General features: G+C 41.0%; 1 protein-coding gene across 1 annotated transcript in view; it reads left to right on the top strand.

Annotated features, from left to right (window-relative positions):
- Window positions 1-6477: 6477 nt before the first annotated feature.
- The window catches only part of ARFGEF3 (ARFGEF family member 3), a 78725-nt gene continuing 62319 nt past the window's right edge, over window positions 6478-22883 (top strand). Inside the window, exons 1-4 of the mRNA XM_063309337.1 lie at window positions 6478-6676; window positions 8958-9009; window positions 13789-13870; window positions 14916-15047. Of these exons, the coding sequence (XP_063165407.1) occupies window positions 6577-6676; window positions 8958-9009; window positions 13789-13870; window positions 14916-15047 (366 nt within the window). The 5' untranslated portion in view covers window positions 6478-6576. The remainder of the gene's footprint in view (window positions 6677-8957; window positions 9010-13788; window positions 13871-14915; window positions 15048-22883) is intronic.

Below are 22883 nucleotides of genomic sequence, written 5' to 3'. Positions count from 1 at the left end.
ATATTTCTTACCCTTCAGAAAGGCAATATACATGTACATATTAACATACACGTCTAAATTTATAGTTCCCTCTGTTGGAAATGCTATGATTAGTAAAAGCCTTTGTTGTGCTATTTATGGGCCATATTAAACCTGACAGAAGTGGCTGTGTCCACTCTTTCTGTGCCTGTTCATATAGTCATGCATATATAAAGTCAGGGTCAGGAATGATTGAAAATAAAATCAGGGTGTGGAAAAGTGCACAGGAAAACTCCCACTCACTTTAACCCTTTGTAATCTAGTTGCTCCAGTAAGTCCAAGCATTTTGTTTTGTTCCCAATTCATGTTCAGCATCAAAAACAAAAATTCAGAAAACAGCCTGGAGCAAGCAACCCAGGGGAGGTAAAGTACAGGGCTGGGATGGAAGTAAGAGTTAAAAGGGCAACTGTACTTTGCTTTTCAAATGAATAGTATTTAAGGCTACCGGATCTCATCTGCAAAAAAATAGAGTTTTCTGTATCTTTTTTTCTGCTGTCTAATGGTCACCCAGATGTTTTGCAGTTGAGATCTGGTAGCTATAGGTAGGGTTAATACTAGAATTAATAGCATTTTTATCGCAATTGCTTTGGCAATACAATATACTTCTAAATGAATCACAGGGAGACCTTTGCAATGGACTCATCTCTAATCTTTCCTACACACCCTTTATGATTCAGTGTGATTAAATGGGTGTCACTAGGTTTGAAGAACTTGACCGATACTTTTAGCGAGTCAGCAGCTAGCAACCAATTAAATATTATGATAGGTTATCCTGAATATGATCCCGATCTTAATAAATGGTCCAACCATTTAGTAAAATTAGCTCCACCTTTAACAAGTACCTTAAAGCATTCGTGGTTTATGATTACTGCTGCCCATAAGACCCAGAGGAGTCCAGTTTGGACTCTAAAAACTATGGGGACAAAACCAAATTGTATCGCACTTTAGGTTGTAATTGGGAGAACATGAAGATATGGAGTACCGCAGTGTGCTCTACATAGGGCTGTCCTTGAAGACCACCCAGAAGTTACAACTGGTCCAGAATGTAGAGGCACACCTGCCATTGGGCATCCCTAGGTTCACCTATATTATACCCATTTGTCTGAGCTGCAATGGCTCCCAGTTTTCTTCCAGGTACAATTCAACGTGCTGCTTATTACCTTTAAAGCCCTACATGGCATGGGACCAGGTTATCTGCAGGACTGTCTCTCCCTGAGGACATCTGTCTATCTCACCAGGGCGAATAGGGTAGGCATACTCCAGGTCCCTTCCCTTAAATATTGCCATCTTGTGGGGCTTTGGAAGTGTGCTTCTTCCATTGCAGACCCTGCCCTATGGAACACCCTCACCACTGAGATCCAACAGGCCCCTATCCTTCTATTTTTCCAGAGAGCATTTAAGCCGGGCTCTTCCCACAGGCATGGGGATAGGGTGAGGCCAGGGTGGGATGAGACTGTGGATATATTAGAGAAGTGTGGCTGTGGCGCCAGGTTTTTCTGTTTTTATTTTTACTGTTGAAAGTTTTTTATACTGTTTTACACTGTTTTATTGTTCATAAGCTGCCCAGAGTTGTTTTAAGCTGGGTGGCTATATAAATAATAAAATAGATAAATAAATTATTGCTCTGTCATGTTCTAGCAGGGGACTGTAATTATTGTATAACCTTGTCCAACACACTTCTATTTGGGGTGGTCATCTTTCTTCCACCAAGCTTGCAGCTGTAGGAGAAACACACATAGATCAGTGTAGGAGGAAAGAGTCACTGACTGTATCATCCAGAGGCATCCTAGAGTTGCAGCCATATCAGTTTCACATTACTTTAAGGTTGTTGTGTAGAAATCCCCCCACCCAAACCTCCTGCCATTGTTACATGAGTTGTGGAATCCATGCAGCTCATTCCTATTCTTTTTGAAAGACATGAGAGCCAGTTTGGTCTAGTGGTTAAGGTGCTGGGCTAGAAACCAGGAGTCTGTGAGTTCTAGTCCTGCCTTAGGCATGAAAGCTGGCTGGGTGACCTTGGGCCAGTCACTCACTCTCAGCCCAACTGGAAGCCAATTTAGTGGCCTGCTAGAACCACTGAAATGGAGCAGAGCTTATAACACAGCTGAGAAGCTGACACAGAAAAAGACAATTATCTTAGATAGCTTCAATGAGCATGTCAGAGAAACACAGGTTATTGTTCTTACACACTCAGCCCTCCCAAGCATAAAGAATTACACGCTTAGACAGATTAGGTTAAGAACTAAAAAGAATCTTACTGATTTTATTCTTTGTTGTTCTGTTACATCCATCTTGGTGGAAAAGATGAAGTTCCTTTGTTCTTCTTTTCTTTTCTTTCTAAATACTTAGTTTTGCCCTAAACTCTTGGCCCTATAGCTGCCAAGAGCTGCGTGGAAGAAAGGGGCAGAATTCTTCATCAAGGCCTGAGCACATGGCCCTGATGAAGAGAGCAGCATCCATGCTGCCTGCTTGATTGGTGGAAGGAGGAGGAAGAGAGGGAGAGGGAGTGGGAGTGGGAGTGGCAACAAACAGCTTCCTCAGAGTTGAATTGTGGGACAACTCAATTTACATGCTAATTCACATGCTAATGAGGCATGCTGGATTTGCCAGGACTTCCAACACAACTCACAGGGCTGTTGTGGGGAAAATAGGAGGAGGAAGGAGTATTAGGTATGTTCGCTGCCTTGAGTTATTTATAAAAATAATAAAGGTGGGATAAAAAATAAAATAAAAATAAAATAAATCTGCTATATCCTGCCACACTAGCCAAATAATCATGACAGGACATCTTGAATTTTTATGTTTGTCTTCAATAAGTTCTTCCCTTTCTATACTGGCAAACAAAAATATTCCTTAAACACCAAACATCTGGAAAATATCCAGATTGGAATACACTGGGATGGGCAACCAGAAAGGTGCAGTAAGTGTCTCTGCCAATGTCAAAGCCACCTGCTTCAATGTAGATGTCTTCCTGGCAAACAGCCACATCACTGTGCTGGATGAGGAAGAGGGGACCTTAACTGCTAGCAGCCTGCTTGGTTCCTCTGTTAGATACAGAAGAAGAACTGAGCCCTTGGCTTCTCACCTGTGTGGAATCGCCCTGCACACACTTGTCTTCATTTCCTTGTTGCCTTTGGTTATCATACCAATTCTGAAATACAAAGTTAGAACTAGCTCTGAATAGTGTTGAAAAAAATGGATTTCTCCCAGTGTTATTTAAGTAGATGAACCTACTTCATACATGAAAAACATTTAGAAAATTAATTTGTTGTTTTATTATTGTTTTTGTGGGATTATTATTAGGATTGTTTTGAATGGGTTTATGTGGTTTTTTTATTCTAAGCCATTTTAAGCTTAATTTTACTACGAACAGATCTGGTATGTCATTTTAAAAAAATGTTATAAATTTAATTTGGACTAATTGTTTGTCTATTTATTTATTTTCTATCCCGCCTTTATTATTTTTATAAATAACTCAAGGTGGTGAACATACCAAATACTCCTTCCTCCTCCTATTTTCTCCACAACCACCCTGTGTGGTGATCTGGACTGAGAGAGTGACTGGCCCAAGTTCACCCAGCCAGCTTTCATGCCTAAGGCGGGACTAGTTTTATCCCAAATGCCTTCCCACAATTATGCTTTGGATATCTTGAAAGGTCTTTCTTTTTTTGAAGCTTGTTGAAAGCTTAATTTTCATCTACAGTCCTATACTTTTATTTGAAAAGAAGTCTGAACTTGGTGGCCTTTATTTCTGACTAGACATGTATAAGATTGTATTGCATGATTTTTTTCCTTTTCAGTTTAGCTGACCAGCCTTTATATAGCAATTTGTCTTTTTATCCAATTACTTTTATCCTCACTATCTTATGTCTACATTGCTAAGGAAATGAATAAATATCCATGTTTAACCACTAGAGGGCAGAAGATATAGATGTAAAGGAATGGGGGGCATTAAATGCTGAATTATTTTAGAAGGTAGAGCTAAGGACTATTCTACAAATTGTGAAGATAGCTTCATTCCTAATATTTGCTAAAGTACCTTTTTAGAGGTAAACACCTTAAAGAATGCACTTGTCCTAAATAAATAAAATTGGAGAAGACATCTTTTTCCATTTTTTTTCCTTTTCAGTTGTATCAGTTGAATCAGTTATAAACAACTGAGTCATTAAAAAAATACTTATTGAAATATGGTAGAAACTATTTATCCAAATGATCTGGGTTGGAAGATTGCACCTTGGAGTAACTCTGATTACCTGGTCTTGGAACTAACATTTAGGATATCCTGCTTCTTAGCTGCCCAAAGACCAGTTTTTTGGTTTGATCCTTGCAAGGTTATTACATTTTATATAAAATGTTAGTAGATATTGTTGTGAGTGTGTGCTATCTACTATGGAGAACTGTTTATTATGTTGTCCAGGAAATTATGGTGTGTAGCTCTAGCATGAAATTACTGAATACATCCTTCAAATGGGCAGAATGGAGTTTTGAAAGTGGAGATGCTGAAATGGACCCATGAAATTAGGCTGCCTCTGACCAACTGCTGTCAATTTCTTTCAGCTATAAGAGCACAAAACTCTACATATCTATTCAGAAGTACTGTAACTCTCATTCAGTCATATATGGATACAGGTTGGCAGCAAAAATCACACTTAGCCTCAGTGGTGGATTAGAATGACCAAACTGTAACACACAGTGAAAAATTCTCACCTGTTTTAATAATGAGCCAATAGTCATACTAGATCACAATTATCAAGCTCAGCATTGCTAGTAGACTGTGGCAACCATATTCTTCAAGAAGTCTCAGATTCATGCATTCTTAATGTTTACCTGGTAGTCATAAGTATTGTTGTTCATTCGTTCAGTCGCTTCCGACTCTTCGTGACTTCATGGACCAGCCCACGCCAGAGCTTCCTGTCGGTCGTCAACACCCCCAGCTCCCCCAGGGACGAGCCCTTCACCTCTAGAATATCATCCATCCATCTTGCCCTTGGTCGGCCCCTCTTCCTTTTGCCTTCCACTCTCCCTAGCATCAGCATCTTCTCCAGGGTGTCCTGTCTTCTCATTATGTGGCCAAAGTATTTCAGTTTTGCCTTTAATACCATTCCCTCAAGTGAGCAGTCTGGCTTTATTTCCTGGAGGATGGACTGGTTTGATCTTCTTGCAGTCCAAGGCTCTCTCAGAATTTCCTCCAACAGGAACTCATCATCAGCAAACCTCTCACAATAAATAAATAATTATTCACCATCTTGCAGTAGCTCCATGGAAGTAGATTTAATACCTCTCCCTCCTCCCCTTTGAAGAAGCCACAAATGGCTGGAATTGCTCAACTGCATGCTTTACGGAATGGCAATCGCTGGGTATGCAAAACTCGTTAAGCCAAAACAGTTGTGACTTAGTGAGATATGCGAATCAGGGCAATATTTTTCTCCTACTTGCTTTCCCTGCACTATAAATGTCTAATATTGTCTCTGTAGCCTTTCTTTCGTTTCATCTAAGGAAAAGCATCTCAGTGAATAGTGAGAAGGTTTGGGGAGTGGTCAGAGAGTAGAGCTGAAAGAACCACACTCTCTGTGAGATCTCTTCCCTTCCATGACTCTGTGTGGTTCTAGGTAATATTCTATGCACGTTCCTACACTGGGCAGCGGCTTAACTCCTAGATCCTTATCCAACCATTCCATATTATGATTCAGGGTATGAGGTGACAATCTTACAAAATCAAGAGGATGCCTTTTTTACTGCATGGACCCTGCTTTAACCTCCTCCTACTTCTATTCCTCTCCTCCAATCTCAAATACCCGTTTATTCAACAAATGCGTCTATCACCAACCAACTCCCCTCCACCCCAACGAAACGATCACCTAAAACTAGCAGTGCTGGCAAGCTCTCATACTGTAACAGGATGATTTAGAAATTCAGGTTCAGTATTTAGTTCTGTTGCTTCCCTCGGTTTAGCGCCAAGTGTGTTCCTGAGCATGTCAGCATTCCTTCTATTTGACCCTGGGAGTAACCCACCATTGTACAGCCAGAATGAGAGAAAAAGGGTTTCTACTGCAGGATTTAGGTCCGTGGCGCTCCTTTTATTCTGAGCCGGCAGCAATCCACCATTACGTTATTAACATTAGGAGAAATGATTTCTGGATTAGAGAGGAATGTAGCAAGTCCAGGTGCAATCGGTTTTTCTTTCGGGCTGTATTTACGCAGCACGCTAAGCCATAATGAAACTGAATGGCTGGGCTTCCACGTAAGCAAAGCACACGACGGCCTCGCCGTCGCCGTCGCCGTCCCGCCCGCCAGCGCGCGCGACCTCTCCGCCCGCCCCGCCTTCCCGCTGGTGGCGCTGTGGCTGGAGGTCTGGGCTGCCACCGCAGGGAGCTGCCGTCACCGCCCGCCCTCTGCCGGGCGAGGAGGGGCAGGAGCACGCCGAGTGACGTGCCCCATCCCGGGCTTAGCATGATTCATCAACAGCCGCCGCTAGGATGCTGCGCGCAGCCCCGATGTAGCGCTTGAGCGCCGACCCTCTCGCCGCACTCCCGGCCCGGCGTCTTCCCTTCTCTTTGGATGCCGCGGGGCAAGATGGAAGAGATCCTGAAGAAGCTGCAGAAGGAAGCATCGGGGAGCAAATACAAGGCGATCAAGGAGAGTTGCACCTGGGCCAGCGGTAAGGAAGCTGGCGGCGGGCGGGAGGCGCTTTCCCTCCCGCTCCTCGTCCTTCTCCCCCGCGCCAGAAGGGAAAGCCGCACCGCTCCTCGTAGGCTGCCTTCCTGATGCCCCGTGCACGAGCTTAATCTTTCCCTGTTAGCACCCAGCCTGCGCTTTAAAAGCCTGGGGCTGGGGTTTTTTGTGCCGTTTGGGAACGTGCTTTTGACCCGGGGGTTGCGTTGAATCCATCGCTGGCTGTCGACCTCTTAACTCCGCAGATAGAGGGACCCTTTCCCCGGCTTCATCGCCTAGCGAAGGGCCCCCTCCGCCCAGATCTCCGGTGCATTTACTTCAGTACATTTTTACACTCAATTCTGTGGCTGCAGTAATTTCCCATGTACTCCAACGCTGATTCCTTTAGCCCTTTTTATACTCTTTATTCTGAAGCTTTTTTTTTTGGTCCCTTGGAGTCAATTTTTACTCCTGATTTTGGGGGCAACACTTCTGTCACCCAGCTGGTTTCCATGCCTAAGGCAGGACTAGAACTGGGAGTTTCTCCTCCTTGTGCAGGGCTTTAACTGCTAGACCAAACTGCCTCTCCTTTTAAAGTGCAGAAGTTGTAAAGCTCCTGTAGAAAAATGATAAAAACAGAAAAGGGCTGTGCTGCTTTAATGTAGCCAGTCACAAAAGTTGGGGTACCCAGGGTAACTGTGGGTCCTCCCTTGCAAGAGTCAGCTTTCTAATGGAAGAACTATCAGAGGACTGTTTTCAAAGGTATTTCTGTAATTCAAAGGTTGTCCAAGACCCCTTGACAGGTCAAAACCTCCTAGAATGGAGACAGCTGGGCCCATCAAGAATTGGCATCTGACAGGAGACCAGTCTACCAGGCAAATGGCCGCTGTTTTCTGGCTATAGCAACATACTGTATATTTTGTTTCTTCTTAAATGATAATATATAAACTTAAGCTATAGCCACACCCCCTATGGGATTGTTTCTTTTTAATCCATATTTCCTGTTTTGTTGATCCATAATTAAGCACCTTACAATAAACCAAGCAGGACTTGCTGTTACTGCAATCTGTATATCTGCAGGTAATGAACTTTAAAAGGAAAATGATAGTTTAGAGATTAGGATTATTAAAGTGCTCTCTTAATCTCCTGCAAGGGCCTAGCAATTTACTGTTCTGCCAACAGCTTTATTTAAGTTACTTCCCAGGGATGTCTGTAGGGAGGAAGTCTAAAACATCAAGATGCAATCGAAGCCCTGCCCCCTTTTAACCTGCGTTTACCCCCCCCCCCCCATGCGGACTGCCCTGCTACTACTACACATGACATTCTGGTTAGAAAAGAGTCCAACAGGATATTACAATGTAGATTAAAGAAAAATATACCTCCTATCCACCTTTTAATCAACATATGCTTTCTTTAGTGATAGAAGTCTGGTATGCTACTTAGATGTGCATGTTGTGCTATGCTAAGCTGCTTCACCATTTTTGTAACTTTGGTCAATAGTGTTGCTTTTATATATGAGTGATACTCCTTTTTAAGCGTTCCTTGCAATATATTTAATACGCTTATGCACATGGGGTTTTAAAATAAATCAAGTCTTCCTACATCAGCTTGTGCAAAAATAATGCTCATCTTTTATTCAGCCCAGAGTAGGAATGGAGTTATCCACAGGATGACTTTTTGATTTTCACTTAGGAGTTAGAGGAAAATAGGCTTGCCAGGTGGGAGGTCTTCAAATAATGGATGCCATCCAGGCCAGATTATATTAGTATTTGTAAATCCAATTGATTTGAACAAGAAAATTTAACCATGTGCCGTGTATGGATCATAGAGTTGTATTTTTTTTTATTTTAAGATTTGAGTTCATTACATTAACTAAACAATAATTCATGTGCATTTAGTTACAGAAGCATAATACGCTTGTTGGGAAGTTAGGAAATGGTGTCATTTAAGCCAAAGAGACAAGACTTGAGACATTTTACCATATGTGAAAGAGAAAAGTAGGCCTAAATAATAGGAAGGACAGTGTGCTTATAATCACTTCTTGGGGAAAAGGTGCTCCTAATTCAGTCCTGAACAGTTAAATACTTGCCCCTTGGCAATCCACATACATGCGCACTTGCAGTGTACAGCACTGAATCAGCTGAACAATTTTAATCTGGGATAATCCTGATTGAACAAGATGGGACTTAACTTCAAGTAAACTTGCATAAGACTCTATATAGTGGTATGTGTTTTCAATTCCATGCTGGGTGCTTTCTGAAATGATTCCTTCTCCCTTTTCTACCTAGAAACATTAGAATCTCTAGATGCTACAAACAAGATCCCTCCTTATCAGCTGAGGTAGGAAATACGTATTTCTTTATTTTATGGATGTCAGTGACATTAGAAATGAGAGAGGGAATGTCTTCTCTGTTTTACATTTGCTTCCTCTTGAAGCCAGAGTGACACTGCTGTAAGCTAAAAGTAAGTTGTAAGCAAGTGGTCCCATAGGTCAGGTTTACCATTTTCTAGCTATTGTGATGTATTTGTGGTTGTGAGCTGCCCAGGAATGCTTGGATGCAGAGATTGCTTGAAATGTGGTGGGAAATGCTGTGCTCTTCGTTGTCAGATCCCTCTTTTCCTCGCCCTCAATTTCTGTAAAACCTCAGCTACAGAAATGAGCAAGAACATCGCAATCTGTTGTGGTGGGGGAAGGAGAAAAGAAACTAAGGTGTTAACTTAGAAGCTTTTGAAATGTTGTCTCTGTCCATGTGATTAACCTGCATTTCACTGTTATCCCAATTAATGCCACCATCATTAATTCACATTGTTATTGCTTGTTTATATAGTACTAATTCCACAATCAGAGAAAGGCAATTCTGCAAAATCCCCATGGCCCAAAGCTTGTGAAAGTCTGAAGACCATGATATATGTAAGGAAATGGAAATGGGTGAAGTTAAAAGCTCAGAAGAGATTATGAATTATGAGTCTCTTTTTAGTAAATTGTTTGGAAGTAGACACCAATTTTGTACTACATGCCCCATTCTTGCTTAGGAAAGAATGATTTGGCTAATATATTGTTTAATCATAGTTTGTGGAACCATAGTTTTCAGTCACAGCAGCTGGGTTCATGCATCACATTAAGCCAAAAACAAACCAATGGTGTTACGGCTAAGATGATGCATGAACTTAGATGATGTGCAAGCTTTGGGAACATTGAAATGCCATTAGGTAATAACAATGGCAGGATTAAGACTATAGAAGCAGTGGAGCAAAAATTACAAATCTGGCATGAAGTTCAACCTATATTTTTGTCTTGGGGCCCATAGCTTTGACATATTTCTGATGGGTAGACAGCCTTAGGTTGTGGAAAATACAACAAAAGGTATCCCCACTCTCTCCTTCTTTGTTAATCCCAATTTGCTTGTCAGCAGAACTGTTTTCTGGATTGATACACTGATCTACATCAGAGTGAAATTGTTGTTGTAACTAAAATTGCAAACATATATGTAAAGTGTTTTGTGTAGCCTAAACTAAACTCAATGCTCTCCAGCTATTTTGGTCACAACTTCCATAAAATAACAGCTAAAGTGGCCACTTGTTAGTGTTTATGAAAGATGAAGTGCAAAGCATATAGAAGTCTTATACACACACAGTGTGTGTGTAAAGCACTAATTTTAGGCATTATTCTAGGCATCATAGGCAACTTGCAATTCCATATAGGCAAGTGTATGGGCAGTGATTAAGGTTTTCCTCTTTCGTCTTCACCCAGTATAAAAACTAAAAGGTCTCTTAGAACATCAATACTCTTTTCCCTTGCTCAGTTTAGAACTGCAGCTTTCTGTCTTTCTTCAGATAGATTATAGTAGGTAAAGGTAAAGGTTTCCCTTGACGTAAAGTCCAGTCGAATCCAACTCTAGGGGGCGGTGCTCATCTCCGTTTCTAAGCCTTGGAGCCAGCGTTGTCATAGACACTTCCGGGTCATGTGGCCAGCATGACGACTCGGAATGCCGTTACTTTCCCGCTGAAGCGGTACCTATTGATCTACTCACATTTGCATGTTTTCGAACTGCTAGGTGAGCAGGAGCTGGGATTAACAACGGGAGCTCACCCCGCCGCGCGGTTTCGAACCGCCGATCTTCCGATCGGCAGCTCAGCAGTTTAACCCGCAGCGCCACCGCGTCCCTCTTAGATAGATTATACCTTAAATGAAAAAACAGGCAGGAAACCTGTGGGGGATTATTTATAAGACTGAGTATTATTACTGGCACAAGATCTTATATTAGGGGTAGGATAAATTAGAGCCCATGATTTTATTGAATATTGTAGCTCAGTTTCCTATTGTCATTGGGTGAAAGTGCAGACAATTTTTAAATTGATTATGTGTTATGTTTTCCATTGTGTTTCTTCATTTGGCACATGATTCCTAGATGAACCTGAGGGCAGTGCACACTTGAAACATGATCTGGAAGAAGTACTTCGGGTCTTGTGTGAGTGCAAGCACAGCATCTCTCTGTTGTTCATTAGAGCACAGACGCAGAGCCTGAAAAAAGAAGTAGCTGTTTTAATAGTTCCATTAAAGATTTGGTACTTTAATGTTTCAATTCAACTTCACATGTAAATCTGAAATATGCTGTATCTGCTTTAATGAATAGCAGAAATGTGCTGTGGTTGTGTGAAGTCTGAAGCACTTCTTTCAGATGTTTTTTGAAGCAAACCCAGCCCTAGTAAATACATAATAATGTTTGCATCACAGCTTGAAACTTTCATGTAATGCTCATGGATGGTGCTATAATTCCAAGACCTATAGTAGTTTCCTTTTTACCCAGTTCTCTAAAGCAAATTCTAGCAACTCAGAAAGGAAGAACTTATTTGAGGGGAATCTTAATTTAAATTTAATAAACATATGTTGCCTGAATCCCAATGTATTTGGGCAACTCACAACAACCAAAACAAGGAAATTACAATAAAACAAATTTTAAAAGAAGAAGAAAAGATAAAAGATGGCAAGAACTGGATGGGAATGAAGCAAGGGACCTCTTCCTCCCTCTCAAAAGGCTTATTTTACTTTTTGAGTGCAGTTCCATAATGTGTTAATTTTATTTAGTGTAATTCAGGAAATCCTATAAAATCAACCCCAAACTATAAGCGCTTTTATTGACCATTGGCTAGAAATGATGTGGTTATCATCATATACCTTATCAATGAGTTTGCAAACACAACTGTATGAAATACAGGTAGGCTTGCAACAAAGTATAAAGGTTCAGATTTGGATTTTGCCACAAGCCATAACAGTATCAGAATGACCACATGCTGAGCAATTGGAGGTTTCAAGACCAAATGGCTGGGGGGGGAGCCATTCCACTAAAATGAGAACTGGAGCGAGGAAGATCTGAGTTTGTTTTTCTTTATTAAGACACCTATGAAGTGATCACTGGGCCTCACCCAAAGCAAACTGAGAGCCCCCAGCTTAGGTCAGTGAGGATTATACACAAACAGAGAGAAAATGGGCTAATCAGTAGTGTGTGATTAATTACATAGTATAGTCCCCAATTTGACATCACTCATGAGGCAAATACTTGGACCTGAACCCTGAGGCTGACGCTTGGTTTTTCTGTTTCCCTGATCTGCTCCACTGAGCAGAAACTGGGCATTCTATTTATTCCTGATTGAACCTTCCATTTATTGCGATAAATGTGGCTCCGCTTCACATTTCCCTTTGCTTGGCAGATGTAGCCTCTTATCTTCTTATTTACTTCTTTGCCTCAGGGTTAACTGTGGTTAATGGCAGCATCACAGAACATTCTGCATTCCTTGCTTGTTGCTTGTGTAATATAGTTTTTTTTTTTTTTTTTGCCTTTTTGGTGGCTTTGGGTCAGTGTTGACTCCTGGCGAGTACCTGGACAGGTCCCTGCAGTGTTCTTGGCAAGGTTTTTTTGGAAGTGGTTTGCCATTGCCTTCTTCCCAAGGCTGAGAGAAAGAGACCGGCCCAAGGTCACCCAGCTGGCTTTGTGCCAAAGGCAGGACTAGAACTCACAGTCTCCCCGTTTCTCCCTGTTTCTCCTTGTTTCTAGCCCATTGCCTTAACCACTAGCCCCAGTTGACTCTCTACATAGGTAAATATATTATATCAGTATTAAAACAGAAGCAAGGAGGAGCTTTCATTGCAACCAGTCTGGTAATGACTTCTAAGTCATCTGAAACTTCCTTCTCTAGGAAGTATTGGGCCCAGAAAAATGTAATAATTTTGTGTGAGAGCAGAATTAGCTTCAAGGTTCCTTATTTTCTGTCTGATTTTGTTTCCTGTTCTTTTACTGGGGCTCTAACAGATGAAAAAAAAAAACCTGAGCCTTTCTCTATCACGTCAGCATTGCATGGTGAATTAGTCTTATAATTATCTGCCATATGGCACTTGTTCCCTTGCACTTACGAAGCAAATACTGTTCTGAAATGTTGTGTCATTGCCTTCAGCTTTGGACAACATTTTCTAATACTGTAGCTCTGGGTTACCTAGGGTGGTTGTTGTTTTTCAAGAATGGCGATAACTGATCTTGCTTTGGTTTACATCTGTAGGCTGTGTTGATCAATAAGGCTAAGTCCAGAACTACCTTTCTGCTCTAATAGGTACGGTAGACAGTTTTGAGGGTTGCCTGAGCTTTTGAAGAAGGCTGGTGATAGCCATGGGAGATGCATGTAACTTTTGGGAAATTGGTGCAGGTTGTTAAAAGACACGAAGGCAAGTTGGTTTCCTACTTCCACTGTTTAGTTTTCTAATGTCTTTTTCCTGTGTTTCTGCCAGAACTGTGCTTCTAGAAGTGTTTTTCCCCACATCCTTATTTCATATATCAACAATGGCTTCCATTTGATTGCTTTAAAATTTACCAAGATGCTTTAAGGGATAGGACTTAAGATATGTGACTAATTCAGACGATCTGTTCTATATTGTTTATTAGACTTATATCTCCTTTCCTTAAAGAGCATCCATAGTGGTCTCTCCTCCCATTTTCCCCCACAATAGCCACTCTGTGATGTAGGCTGAGCTGAGAAAGAGCATCTGGCCCAAAGTCACTCAGTGAGCATCCACGGCTAAGAGTAGACCAGAACTCAGACCTCTGACTCTTCTCTTTCTTTGAAAACTAGGGAGAAGTGTCTCCTTCCACTGCAGCTTGCTTTGGAGAGCAAGAATATGAAACTGGCACAGCAAGCTCTAGCAGGGATGCAGGTACGTGGATAAGGTTTTGCCACATTTGGAATTGCTGAGTAAAATAAGAGTTGACAGGAAAATGAATGGTAAAAAAGCTTAATTATACACTTTAAAAGCATGCAGGCCCATGAAATGATATGGAAGATAAGCAGGACTGTGTATTAGGGTTAATCCTGGGCAAAACCTTTACAGGTGCTTGTAATGTAGCCTTCCTCAATTTGATGCTCTCAAAATGTATCTGCTGATAAGTGAGCATTCTCAGCCAGCCCTCTTGGGAGCTGTACCCTGACACATTCCCAGTTGGGGAACAACGCTGCAGTGAGTATTTATGGAGCAATGAGGAGTCTTTCATCTCACTCAGTGAAGGCTATAGGGACTATTTATGAAAGGGGGACTTTGTGAAGCCTACACAGAAGGACATCTCTGATAAGCACTGCAGTCCTCATATGCTTGTCTAATGAATCCTTTAAACAGAAGCCGTTAGTACCCCAAGGTATGACCCTAGGCTACAGATGCTCCATCTTGGGCAGTTACTGCTGTGGTACTTTGAGGATCGAAAAGCTGCCTCTGGATGCATGAAAGAGAGGAGAAACTTAGCAATTCATATTCTTTGAGAAAAGTCCAGAAGGCTAGTTTGACCAGTGTGGAATGAGTGGGATGGTCTGCATTCAGAGGGCAAAATTTGGTACTGCATTTGCCATTTTTCTATCAGTTGGTCAGGAAACTTATCCTTTATTCTTGTTGGCAAGATTGAATCTTCTAGTTCCGGTATAGCATCATTGTGGAAATGTTTCCCCACCCCACCCCACCCCACCCCACCCCCAGGCTAGAAGATTGAACTTGTCTTCGAATTTTGTTTGCCTTATCTGGAATATAAAGGCTTTCCTATTCACACCTTCAACAGAAATTATCAGGTTCACTGCATCTTAAGTGATAGGCATTGCATGCATTTAATGGATTTTACTATTCCATCATTTGCTAGTAACTATCATTTTTATAGCAACATTATGAGAGAACCAAACTGAGAACCTCTGAAATTAAATAGTTCAATTTTTCTTTGCAGAAGCTACTGTCTGATGAGCGATTTGTATCCATGGAAACTGACTCTGATGACAAGCAGTTGCTTAATCAAATGCTGAATGCAGTCAGAGTGACTCCATCTCTCAATGAAGACCTGCAGGTAGAAGTGATGAAGGTTAGTCTTTTACAGACGTCAGTACTTGCATGTTTGCAGAACAGGCTTCCTATCTGACTCAGCTGTGCAGTTCTCCTGGAGTTGGCTGTGACCCTTAATTGAATTGTTTTATACAACGGTACAAAGTTAGCTGTCATGCTTGTGACACAGCTGGATTATTCTTTACTAATGTAAGCCTGGATCTGCAGGACATCAACATGTCAGTGCTATTTTTTTATGTCAAATGTAAAGGTAGCCATCCTCTTGGCTGAAAGTCCGTAGGCTGGAGCAACTACAAAGCAGAGCTTTATGCATGTTGATGACCTAACAGACAAAACCAGGTGCCTTTTGCAAACAGAATAATGGTATACACCAGGTCTTTAAAATCTGTAACACATCAAACCAATCTTAGCTTACTAGGCACATCTAATGTCCTCCGGAATCAATGGCTAGGAGAGGGTGCAACAGGTAATGTAGCCAAATCCAAGCCAAAACATAGCTAGGTGATATCTTTATTAGGACTAGTATTTGGAACTCTCCACTTTTTTGTTACATCAAAAATGGGAAATGAGGAAATTTTTAAAACTGGGCTAGACATTGAAAGCCATGAAGTTTGTAATTTCAAATGAGTCCTGAAATGAAGACAGTGGATTGAATGCAGTCATTTTTGGTACTGTTGGTCTCAGACTGCAGTCAGGTATGAGGGATAAAGAAAGTGGAATTTCTCTTCCCTCCAAACTCTGGAGACATAAATTACAATGATGTCCTATTCTGTTACCTACCAGTGGCAGAGCAGAACCAGAATCATCACTGTCCTTACATAAACAAGGGTAGAGAATAATTTTAATTGTTTGCTAGGGTAAAGTAATTTTAACCAAATTATATAGTTGGCTCTTTTATCTCCCTCTCCCCCCTCAAAGAAAAGTTCTTGGGCTCCTCAAAAGTCCCTCACTTTTGTGGAAGAAATGTTTACTTCCAAATCTCTGGCACAATTCTGCTCCTGAATTTATATGTGAGAATTGTAAATACTTTGAACATTGAATGCATACTGCTACTCCTAGAAATACATACTTTCATTACTGTGAATTAAAATAGCAGGAGTGCTGACCTGGCAAGCAACCATATGCATTGGAAATGAAGGAATATCAATAGAACCTTGTTCTGCGGATTGTTACTGTGGCAGTTCTTTGGTGGAAGACTGCATGTCTAGAGAAGAATAAAATTAAGATAGTGTATTTCCATTCTGTAGGATGTCTGTCTATCTACCTATCAGGACTGTACAGGTTTTGAAAAAGAGATGATGCACTTGGGCTCCCATATCTTCCAAAGCACTTCTCTGAAATAATTTTTGAAGCATGTACATACATTGCCTTTCACACATACAGTTGTTTCTACATCGGTAGATCACAATTATGTCCAGAAGAGGTTCATTTCACATTTTTCCAGGTGTTTGAATTCAGTACAAGACAGTTATAGTACAGTAAGCCATCTTGATATTCCAGCTTCCGCAAAGGGAAACTATTTTTACATTTCTCATGGTTTAGTTCTGGTTTTGTAATTTAATGAGTGGACAGTTGGAAGGAATTGAATTAAAATAGATTTTCTTTTAAAAGGTAAAATAATTGAAGGGTTGTCATTCCTTCCTGCCATTCTAGAAGCCTCCAGCATGTTAGATGTTCTGGAGTGTTAGGACTTCAGAATACTCCAACCACAGCAGCATTCATTTCTGGTCTTCCAAATATCCGTGTTTTCAAAGAGCCACTCAAATGAATACTAATTGAATTTTGCTTAAGTTCTTCAATCCCTCTTATTTCTAATATTTTTTAATAAAAAGATAAGAATATACAGGGAGCTTCATAGGTAGAGAGCTTAAATCTAATATTCCTTGTCTACTGTGCTGTCTGTCTGTCTATCCCATTCAATCATGTCTTATTCTCGGAGACTGTCTGGACAAATCCCTGCAGTTTTCTTGGGAAGGTTTTTCAGAAGTGGTTTGCCATTTCCTTTTTCCTAGGGCAGAGAGAGAGTGAGTGGCATAAGGTTACCCAGCTGGCTTTGTGCCTAAGGCGAGACTAGAACTCATGGTCGCCCGGTTTCTAGCCTGGGGCCTTAACCACTACGCCAACCTGGCCTTAATTAACAATTAAGCTGTAGCTTTTCAAAACTATGGAGCATCTGAGAGTATAGCTCTACATACTGAAGTTGTCCTTGATTACTACTGAGGAGTGTTTTCAGTAACAAATGCCTATCCCAGCAGAGAATTTCCAGGCAATGTAGCTGTTCTCTATATAGGGCAGATCTGATAAGTGCTATGCTTCTTCAACATCCAGTTACTGGTAGTGGAGCCTTTGGGGGACTGGAGGTTATCTGGGAGTGACCCAGGAAGCGGAAGAGGAAGCAGTGAAGCTAGGGCTGGGATAGTGATGTTTGCATAAACCAACTTGAAGGAATGAGGAAGGTCTATGGGTGGCCTTTCAGGGATTTGGGAAAGCAGGTCAGTAAATGTGACTTGTTCACATTATTTTGAAAAGAGCATGAGAAAAGCGTGCATCCTGAATGAAAGTGCAATGAGTTGTTGTTTTTTAATCGTAAGGCATAGCAGTTCAGTGTTCATGCTGCTTTTCTTGCTAGGAAATCCTTGTGAGGTCCAGCAGCCAGATGTGTAGACTATTTAGCCATGACAAGTCATGTTGCCCTGGGTACACCACGAGGAGGCTAGTCTACATTGCACCGAGTTGGGCTGAGGGAGAGTGATTGGCCCAAGGTCACCCAGTCGGCTTTCACGCCTAAGGCGGGACTAGAACTCACAGTTTCCTGGTTTCTAGTCCAGCGCCTTAACCACTAGACCAAACTGGCTGGTCCGATTGCAGTGGTGCTTATAATTAATTGATCACAGTCAGTGCAATGAATGACGAGGGCACTTAGTTCTCACATTCTGGGAAATCAGGTTTGTGGGCCCATATATTGGGGCTAATCCAAAACAGAATGTGTATTTTGGAGCTAAGGTATCAACTCTATTATATATTCACTCCTTTAGTCTTTCTGAATATTGGTGTTTTGTGACTGTGTCCATCACAGCAGACGTTTTATGATTCAGAGTGTCATTTCCTCTCACAGCATTCATTTGGTAACAGTGCCCTTAATAATTTCTCAAAATTCTGGATGTGTCAGTGAGTCAGAAAGATTGATATGAAAACTCTGCTTAGTATTTGCTATAAGCACTTGGCTAGACTTACAATCTTTCTTTTGGAAATCGACTCATTTTATGTTAATATTGCCAGCTTTGGGCTGGGAGATGTCTGCAAAAATTGCCCAGTAGACAGTAATTTTGCACATAATGTTTGCCAGATCACTTTATCATCCTAGTAGTAAAACTGCCAAATTATGAAAATGGGACTGCTCTGACAGGAGACAAGAAAATGGGCAACTTCCTGTTAGAGAAAAGATTCGAATGGGTTACCGGATATTTTTTTTCCCTTGATTTGACTTGTTCCAACTTTCCTCATTATCCTCAAATGTAAAAGTGCTGAGAAAGTAGCTATGTGCAAAGAAAGATGAAAATAACTAATTAATTCCTGCTCAACTATTTCCCTGAACCAGTGTCAGGAGTGACCTTTTCTAGTATTTATGAGCCATTCTTTCTTTACTGCTAATTAAAGTGATAAAGAATCTCTGGACTGAGATGATGGCTATATACACTGATAAACACTGTTCTTTGTTTTCTTACCCTGACTCTGGAATAATTAATCTTCATAAATTTAGTAGGTCTCATGTATCATGCGGACATGGAATAAAGAGAAGCCTTTTGCATTACAAAAAGGATAACCAGTTACATAGAAAGAGATGGGATTAAATAAAAATGGTTTATACCTGCATTTTCATGAAGAAAATCTATCTATGTGGTCGCTAGGAGTCAAAGATGACTTAATGGCAAATAATCAACATCATTTACTGCATTTACTTGATGGGTGTGTTAGTTGCTTGTTCATTTCAAGAAACATTAATCTTTCCTTAACTGAACAGAGGTAAAGATGCACTGTTATTGATTTTCTGTGTTGACTAGGATTTTCATGTTGTTTATTGTACAGAATTTGCCAGTCACTTTTCATACTCTGTGAAATGTAATTACATTACATACAATGAAACCGATACTCTTGGATTTTCTTCCATCTAAATCTTTCCATAGATTCAATTTCTGTGTGAGATGACAAGCACATCCTGATCCTGTGCTTGCCTCCTTAGATGCAAATGCCTGTGTGTTCACTAAGATTCCCCCCCCCAAATATGCAAAATAGAGTATTCAGAAAGTCATGGTATGTTAATATATCAGGTACTTAATTGCAGTGAGTCTTGGTAAAAGCAGGCTTGTGAACAATAGTGTATCATCTGTTGTATGTGTATCAGGTTGTGATGGGAGATAAAGTAAATGTTCTATTAAGCTGCATTTAAGCTCATAATATTCCAAATTTTCTTTGTATAGCTACAAATGCTTTTTGTGAGATTTAAGATACTGCGGGGTGGCTGAGAGCGGCTTTGCACTAGTGAAAGACATTTCTGTTTCTACAAGTCAAATCCTCTCCTACCCACTACTATACAGCCTTTGTTCTGGAAATGTCAAATGTCATTTATAATTACTTCCTTGTTCAGCCTGACTGGCAGAACAGGAGCTAAACGATTTTTTAGTCACCTAAATTGCTGTTGTAAAAAATTTGGAATGACCTAAGTCATTGTTTTAAAATACTACTTGAGATTCCATAATCCTTAAACTAAAATCTGCTGTCCAGAAGGGGGTGTATTAATTTGGGCTCTTGAAGAATTTGAAATGTTTCATTCAAAGAAGATTGATAAATGTTGCCTCTGAAGCAGTCTCCCATTGCAGAACCAAGTGAGCTTTATACTGAGCAATCAGAATGATCAGCCCCGACCAAGAGTAGCAAGTCTACTAGCTACAACAATGCCACGCATGCAGGAGAAGTGGAGGAAGCAGCTCTGGTTGGCCTGCGTTCAGTAGCATCCACCAGGTGGGAGGTCAGAAGAGTCAGGATGGCAGTCACAGCAGCACAGTCGAAGCCCCACCTCTTTTGTACATGCATTGATGGCACACGCATGTCCAAATGGTGGGCTTCAATAATGTTGCCACAACTGCCATCTTGACTTTTTGATCGCTCATGCGGAAATTGCTCTTGCCTGTGTTCCCAGCTGCAATTTTTCTTCATGTTTTTAACCATTGTTAAGAGTAAACTTAGTTAGACTAGGTAATGTGTTCCTTCACGTCCAGTTAATTATATTTATAAAATATGCAAAATGCTGGAAAGAAATAGCACGATTTTTACATGCTTTGGAGCCGTTGACAGCATCCAGATTTTTCTGCTAAGTGATCATTAGTAGAACTGTGTAGCCCTTTGGTACTTCAGAGGATGCGGGAGCGTGAATGCAGCACCTGTCTGCCAGACCTTTCCCTGGATTTGCTTTGCACCTCTTTTAATGGCATAATCCCCTGAAGAGGCAGGTTGCTTTGAAACGGTACTCTTTAAACTTCTGCATAAGATACAGTGCTGTCAGTGCTCTGTTGCTTAAGAATATAGTGTCTCTGGTTACAGCTTCTACTAGAGGAATAAAAACCATTTTACTAGCCATAAAAATAGGTATTAATTACAAAAACAATTTTAAAAAGTAGATGACAAGGCGGGCCATCAGCTCAGATTTCACGCATGTCACCAAAATCACCTGTTACGATTTGGATCAGAATTTTACATCCAACACACAAACCCTATTTCAAAGGTACTGCTCAGGGTTTGAAGGTATAAAAGCCAGGAGTACAGTTTTTGTTGTACTTGGAAACCAGTGCCATTCTCTAAGCACAGTTGTATGCTATGGCAAGTACACAATAAGAATTTTTGCCACTAAATTTGAACTACTAAGTGTGGCTTTTAAACTTACTCCAAAGGCAAACCTGTACCGAGAACATTCTGACCTCTTAGGAGTAAGCTGCATGGTACATTAAGTAGTAATGCCAGTGCTCTCTGTTTTTGTGTGAAAAAAGTGAAGAAGCTTAATCCTGCCCAAGGCAACCATATGGGGTTCTTTTTCTTAAACCAAGCAAAACTACAAGACCGAACCCTCTGTGAATACCAGTGGTGCCCACCCTGTTTTCATCTGTGGTATGGGGTGAGAGAGAAAGAGGAAGGGATGTTGACAGAGTCGGTGATTTGGCTGGAGCAAGAGATGATTTCTGTTTCCTGTAGTCATTTGAAGTGGTCTTGGTCGGGACGAAGGCACCATCACTTTCATCAGTTTCAGGAAAAGGCAGAATATCATGCTCTGAATACACATTACATTTTTTTTTGGTATCAGCCATATATATTTCATATTTACAAGTGGCAATAAAGCAGACTCTTTAATTTTTCTTCTCCTCCCCTCCCCCCTTTTTTCATATTTTCCTTACATAATTCTAACTCTGAATAGGAATTTTGTACCCAGAGCCAGGGATGAATATTATCTTCTTTCTGTGGTTACTACTGGCATTATACCTAAGCAGACATTTTGCTTGGCTTCAGGCTGAGGTCTGTCTTAGCCCAGTGGATTAATGCATCCCTTCTTTAGGGAACATCCAATAGATCACATGCTTTACAGTTGTTCCACCCCTGGTATAAGACTTTGCCTGGAGATTTAAGCATCCATCACTCTGAGTAATTGTTTCTAATCACAGGAAAACCTTTTCACAGTTCCAGTGCTTAATAGAAAGCTCTGTGTTCATCCTCTTCAAAATTAAACACATCATGCTGTATACACTGAAGGAGTACCTAATCCTTCGAAACGTATAAATGCTTTCCCAGTTTCTTTTGCCTTTTTTTTTTTACTGGGTGGCACAGATGTGCTTGAATCAGAGAACTGAACCTAATTTTAACAACTGGGACCACCAGTTATACTGCCTTTTCTGGACTTTGGTCAATACTTATTATCTGTAAAGACAGAAGTTTAGAGTTCATTAAGAACAACATATGGAAGTATACCAGAAAATAGAAAATTAAAATTGCTGTCAGTTCCATGTAGCAGATGGAAGTGGTTTGTTGCATTCAGCATGCCTAGAATTATTTGCAAACAATGGGGAGAAGCCTCTGAGTAAAGTGGAATGGTCCATCCCATAGATGCAAGTTAGAGCAAAACCAATGCTGGGAGACTACAATTACAGTATCAACAAATAGATTACCATCAAACTATGAAATAGCCCATCAAATTCTACAAATCCTTTTGGATCTTTTGTTTGTTTGTTTATTCGTTTAGTCGCTTCCGACTCTTCGTGACTTCATGGACCAGCCCACGCCAGAGTTTCCTGTCGGTCGTCAACACCCCCAGCTCCCCCAGGGACGAGTCCGTCACCTCTAGAATATCATCCATCCATCTTGCCCTTGGTCGGCCCCTCTTCCTTTTGCCTTCCACTCTCCCTAGCATCAGCATCTTCTCCAGGGTGTCCTGTCTTCTCATTATGTGGCCAAAGTATTTCAGTTTGGCCTTTAATATCATTCCCTCCAGTGAGCAGTCTGGCTTTATTTCCTGCAGGATGGACTGGTTTGATCTTCTTGCAGTCCAAGGCACTCTCAGAATTTTCCTCCAACACCACAGTTCAAAAGCATCGATCTTCCTTCTCTCAGCCTTCCTTATGGTCCAGCTCTCGCAACCATATGTTACTACGGGGAACACCATTGCTTTAACTATGCGGACCTTTGTTGTCAGTGTGATGTCTCTGCTCTTAACTATTTTATCGAGATTTGTCATTGCTCTTCTTCCAAGGATTAAGCGTCTTCTGATTTCCTGACTGCAGTCAGCATCTGCAGTAATCTTTGCACCTAGGAATAC

The sequence above is a fragment of the Candoia aspera genome, chromosome 1 (genome assembly GCF_035149785.1).
Source record: "Candoia aspera isolate rCanAsp1 chromosome 1, rCanAsp1.hap2, whole genome shotgun sequence".
Lineage (NCBI taxonomy): Eukaryota > Metazoa > Chordata > Lepidosauria > Squamata > Boidae > Candoia > Candoia aspera.
This window is presented reverse-complemented; position numbering and strand designations above follow the sequence as displayed.